At 37.7% G+C, this 6,000-nt stretch overlaps 1 protein-coding gene across 2 annotated transcripts in view; it reads right to left on the bottom strand.

Annotated features, from left to right (window-relative positions):
* The window catches only part of Kit (v-kit Hardy-Zuckerman 4 feline sarcoma viral oncogene homolog), an 86,603-nt gene that overhangs the window by 36,169 nt on the left and 44,434 nt on the right, over nt 1-6,000 (bottom strand). For both annotated transcript variants that reach the window (XM_013009141.1, XM_013009140.1), the window contains exon 5: nt 2,885-3,053. In XM_013009141.1, coding sequence (XP_012864595.1) covers nt 2,885-3,053 — 169 coding nt within the window. The remainder of the gene's footprint in view (nt 1-2,884; nt 3,054-6,000) is intronic.

The raw sequence follows: 6,000 nt of genomic DNA, 5'->3' as shown, positions 1-6,000 counted from the left end.
TTTTTGGTTCCGGTCGTGGGGCCTAAACTCTGTGCCTGGGCGCTGTCCCTCAGCTCTTCAGCTCAAGGCTAGTGCTCTACCACTTGAGCCACAGAGCCACTTCCGGCTTTTTTATTTTCTGCTTAAGTGGTGCTGAGGAATCGAACCCAGGGCCGCATGCATGCAAGGCAAGCGCTCTACCACTGAGCCACCTTCCCAGCCCCTTACTATCAGAATTCTAAAGAGTGAAAAGGGACAGGTATGGGAGTACATGTTTGCTATCCCAAAATTAAGAGGCTGTGGCAGAAGTATAATGAGTTCAAGACCAACCAGGGCTGCAAAGTGAGACCTTAGAGAAAAGGAAGGAGAGGGGAAAATAAGATGGATAGAAGAGATGAGGAGAGAAAGCCAGGAAGAGAGGCTGGGAAGGGACTGAGGGTTTTGAAGCATTTAGGAAGCAACAGAACAAAAATACCTTAACAATTTCAATGCATAAACATTAAAAAATTTCTGTATAGCACAATTAACAGAAAAGAGGAGGACATTAAATATAAAAAAGAGAGAAATGTTTGATCAAACTTGTAATTAAAATCTAATACCACTTTTCACTTATTAAAATAGCAAAACTAATTTAAAATAATCTCTAAGCAGCATGCAAATGTGATAAAATAACATTGAATTATACACTACACGCTGGCAGGACTCAATTACATATTTTTAAATCTAATCCTATAGTTGTGGTTTGAGAATTCCCCTTAAAATTTGGGTAGTTACATATACAAAAAGAACTATTTATACTAGCTACAACATGCTTAAATGACAAAACAGAAAATTATCAAATAATGCAACACACACACATACAAATAAGTCAGGATGGTCTCAAAGTTGTATTCTCTACACTACTCCATATTTGTATCCAGATCCTACTTCAAGTTTCTAAAAAATTACTATTCTGTCTCTTCTTACCCCTGCCCCACCACTAGCAACTCCTGGAATAATACAGGCCAGATTCAGATTTCACAACCACAATGCTTTCCAGTCACACATTTATAATTCTTGGAAATTGATGAATGGATTTTTAAAATCCGATTACATACAACAATATGCTCAAAACATCCTTTCTAATTGCTTTCTGGAGCTGAAGCTGATATATCAACATGCTCCCTAATCAACTTAGCAAATTAGTGCTTATGGAGTTTAATATTTTAAAAGCATGGCCTTCTATTCAAATTAATAAATGGTTCACAATCACGTTTGGGGACAAAGTAGAACACCACTTTCTGTGTGCTGACTCTGTAATTACTAGGGAGGACTCTTTTTCAGTCTGGTGAGATATTTTCCCTTAGAACACAGGCAGAGACACCAAAATTTTAGAAGATTATTGTAGAATAAATCACACAGTACTGTTTCACTAATTATTAAAATTTGGGGAGGGGGAAGAAGAGAGATGAAAACAAACATTGTATCATTTCATTATTGCTCATGATGACAAATTTCATGCTACAAATACTTAATCAGAGCCAAGCTCCAAGAGAACAGTTGCTCATATGTGTGTGCATATTGTAATATTTTATACTTATATAAATTCTATTTAGTAATTAGATCTGAATAAAGTTGGGAAAAGTTTTCTAAAACTTAAAAAAAACTTTTAGAAAACTGATGAAGTTATATTTATACTTAAAAGATAAAAAGGTATGAATGGAATACTTTAAAAATAGCTATTCTTGTTTTCAGCAAATCAAAACCATCAAGTAACTCACATCATTTGCTCTCTTTACGTATATATTTAGGAAATATCTCTGTGAGATTTTTTTGAGGATAGAGGCAGGGAGTACTCAATCAACTGGCAGACCAGACCAGATATGATAGACTCAGGCATATGACCGTGTTCTGCGACTGTTGGGTAGTAGAATCAAAGTTCATTGCCCTCCTTCCGGATGGCACATTTTTTAGGCTGCAGATGAGGCTCAGGCAACAACTAGTATATGTCTGAGTCAAGCAGAAAAGGTCAGATAAGTTGATGTTAGGGAAACGAACCCTAAGATATGTATTCAAATGTTTTTTTCTTTCATGTGATTGTTTCTAACATACTTATAAAGATGATTTCTTTGTTGCTTTGTATATCCGTCCCCCACGGTATAACCCCTGCTTTCACTGTATTTGATGTTGGTATAATTTGTGGAGGGGAAGGGAAAAACAAATTGTTAAAATGGGGATACAGGTAGACCCATTGCAACAATTAGATGTACAAGTCGTTATGTCGAAAAACGAACTTTGGTGGGGGCGGGGGGAGGATGGGAAGGAATGAGAAGGGGAAACAAAGGAGGAGGCTACAATGCTTGTTAAGAAATGTACTCCTTATTTTGCCCATGTAATTGTAACCTCTCTGTACAGTATTTTCACAATTAAAAAAAAGAAGGGAGTTACAGAACAGGAAAATCTCAATTCAGCCCATACTACAAATGAACTAGGGCCCATAAGTGGCAAAATAATGAGGCAAAAAGTAGAGGAGCCCAAACAAAAGATTCAGAGAAAGACTGTAGACTCTAAGCACTGAGCTGCCTGATAAGCAAAGCCAGTGATCATTTCCAAACATAAGTCAATCAGCAAGTACTAGAATTTTAGAAAAACTAAATTTCTACTTTATTTGGTGGAAGGAGGCAGTAGGTAGCTCAGAGACAGGCTGGAATGTTAATAACAACTTTTCATGTTTTTCTGTTAAAACCGGTAGAATTTGCTTTTGTGTTCTAGGTGCAAGAGGGTACAAAGTATAATAATATTCATTCCTTTGGTGCTAATAAAATTCCAAGAATCTGTTCATAGAATTTCATTTACATAAAAAGGAAAATTAGTAATTTCTTTTTTCACCATTTCCAGTAATTTATACATTCCCAGAGATATTTACCTACTACTTTCAAGGTTGTTGTGACATTTGCTGATCCAAAAGAATTATTGGCGTAACACATGAACACTCCAGAATCATTAACTCTTGTTGAGCTGATAGTCAATGCTTCTTGGCGTTTATAATCGAAGTCACCCTGATGCCAGCTATTGCGTTTTACCTGTGCTTTAGTCTGTTGGTTTCAGAAGAGGAGAAAAATACACATACACATAGAGAGATTACCATATAATTTATATTCAGGGATCTTTCCTAAATTAAAAATAGCAGCAATTAACTTCTCCATATTAGCATTCATTAGACCCTACTGAAGTAGGAATAATAAAACATGGTGACAAGCCTGTCACTAGAAGCCTTCATATTCCAGGGTTACATTGAAAGATAGTCATTATTAATGAGTAGGGAAAACATGAAAATGAATTCCAAATTCTGTGCTATATGTATCCTATCTTCAAAAGTTACTTCTTAAAAAATATTATAGAATACTGATGATTTGTAATATGAGTCTGCTTGCTTAGTTCATTAACATTCTTTTTCTCTTCTGTTGCTCAGTGATTGAAAGAAAATACATTGCTTCTCACAATAAGATTCTATTTTATTACCATTTAGTCTCTGCAGGGACAACAACAGAATCAGAATGTCTACAAACAACCTGGAAGTTCATCCTACAGTTTCTTATCTAGTGATATTCTGACATCTACCGAAGAAAAGAGTTGGGAGTTAAGAGACATAAAAGACCAAGCCCCAAAGGATTTAATCATGTGTTGTAGATTTACTTTTGTAATGTCATCCCAAATGTAGTGTCTACAGACAAGACATGAAGAGGCTGCTTACACTTAAAATACCATAAGAAAACCCTAATCTAAATAAGAGCAACACTATTGAAAAGATAAGCAGAGCGGGACACCGCTTACTGTATCTTCCAAATTTCATGTAATGTGTGTACATTCTTATCACAATGCAAAAAAAAAACCCTCATACATACCTCCTATATCTATATAGATGTATCAATCTAGACCAAAGAGAGAGAGAGAGAGAGAGAGAGAGAGAGAGAGAGAGAGAGAGGGAGGGAGGGAGGGAGGGAGGGAGAAAGGGAGAGAGAAAGAGAAAGAAAGAGAAAGAGTGAAAGGAAGAAAGAAAAGGGGAGAGAAAGAGAAAGGAAGAAAGAAAGAGAGAGAGGGAAGGAGGGAGGGAGGGAGAGATGGAGAAAAGGAGGGAGGGAGAGAGGGAGAGAGGGAGGGAGAAAGGAAGGAAAGAAGGGAGAAAGGAAGAAAGGAAGGGAAGGAAGGAGGGAGGGAAGGAAGTGAGAGAGGGAGGAAAGAAGGGAGGGAGGGAAGGAAAACAGTTGTTGCTGACAAAGATCAATATCAAGGGTGATTCCTTGGCCAGGTGGCTATAACATAGTTAACCCATCAGCCAGTGATATCTGTTAGAGCCATCCTTGTAGAAAGCAGCTTTGAAGGATGCTCATAGCCTCTGATCTACTCTAGCAAATTTTATCTAGGAGAAGCTGGGAAGGTGGCTCAGTGGTAGAGGGCTTGCCTTGCATGCACGAGGCCCTGGGTTGGATTCATCAGCACCACATAAGCAGAAAAAAAAGGCGGAAGTGGTGCTGTGGCTCAATGTGGTAGAGTGCTAGCCTTGAGCTGAAGAGCTGAGGGACAGCGCCCAGGTCCAGAGTTCAGGCTCCACAACCGACAAAAAAAAAAAAAAAAAAAAATCTAGGAAATTAAGAGAAGAGCTTCACATGTTGACTATAGTGGTAACTCAAAGTGATCTGAAAGCACATAGGAAATAGCAATAAAAGTTATGACTGTGTGGAAGATAAGCATTTGTGTTACCTAAAAAAGAAGAAATTGAGTGGGGGCCCTAGTAGTTCACACCTATAATCCTACCTGCTCATGAGGCTGAGATCTGAGAATTGAAGCCAACCTAGGCAAGAAAGTCTGTTAACCTCATATCCAATTAACACCAAAAATGTGGAACTGTGGTTCAAGTGACAGAACATTAACCTTGAACAAGAGTAAGCTTAGGGACAGTGCCCAAGCCCTGTGTTCAAGCCCCAGTATAGGGAGAAAAAAGAAACAGAATTTTTAAAAAATTACCTTACAACTGCCACCATAACTGAGAGGAAGGGGGACACAAATATGAAAAAAATATAGAAATATGGACAAATATATGGACAAAATATGAAAAGCTCTGGGCTATGTAGGATTTATAAGGAGAAGCAAGCCACTTGTGATCATGGAGCACTTGACATGGAGTCAAATTGATTTATGCTATGAATGTATAAAAGATATGTCCCAGATTTTAATGACTCAACATGAAAAAATGCAAAATATCTCATTAACAATGGCATTTGGATAATGGACCAAAGGTGACATTATTATTAAAATTACTTTTTCTGGGTTAATTTTTTATTTTATTATAATGTATCTAGTAGAAAAAATTTAAAATCATGAGACTCATGCATATTATAAAGTACTGCTAATGATAAACAAAGGATTAAAGTTAGTTCTCCCCCACCCCCCAGTACTATCATACTTAGGAATTTCTTATTCAGTATTGGAGATGAAGCCCAAGGCTATTCACATAGTAGCCAAGTATTGTAGCATTGAGCCAGCCACACCCTATCCCAACTTTTGAAACTTTTTTAACATCAAAATGAGCACACAAGGGCTAGGGATGTGGCTCAAATGGTAAGGAACTTGCTAGAGCAAGGCCTTGAGTTCAAATCCTAGTATCAGAAACAAAAAAGCAACATAAAAGTTGACTGTTGAAGGTGAAGAAAAAGAAGAGAAACTGGCTGTCCTCTTAACTTGCTGGGTTTGGGAGCGAGTCAAAAGTACCACCAGCATTAGCTTTCACTTATAGAACGTGTGAGGGAACAAATGTGCCTGTAAGATCTTGCCAGCATAGAACACTGGGTAGACCTGAAACCACTCCTTCTGTGAATCTCTTCAAAGGACTGGTTGAAATCTGCCATTCCACTGTAGAACATCAATGAACAAGAAGAACATGCAATGACCAAGTCAAGTGACAGCTTCAAAGTAAAGTGACAGTGGTCATTGTCCATCAGACTCTCCAAAAGCAGAAGGACAATGGGTAGATTAGATAGATAC

The sequence above is a fragment of the Dipodomys ordii genome, unplaced genomic scaffold (assembly GCF_000151885.1).
Source record: "Dipodomys ordii isolate 6190 unplaced genomic scaffold, Dord_2.0 Scaffold8, whole genome shotgun sequence".
In the NCBI taxonomy this organism is placed as follows: domain Eukaryota; kingdom Metazoa; phylum Chordata; class Mammalia; order Rodentia; family Heteromyidae; genus Dipodomys; species Dipodomys ordii.
Note: the sequence above shows the minus strand (reverse complement) of the source record. Positions and strands in the feature narration are given on the sequence as shown.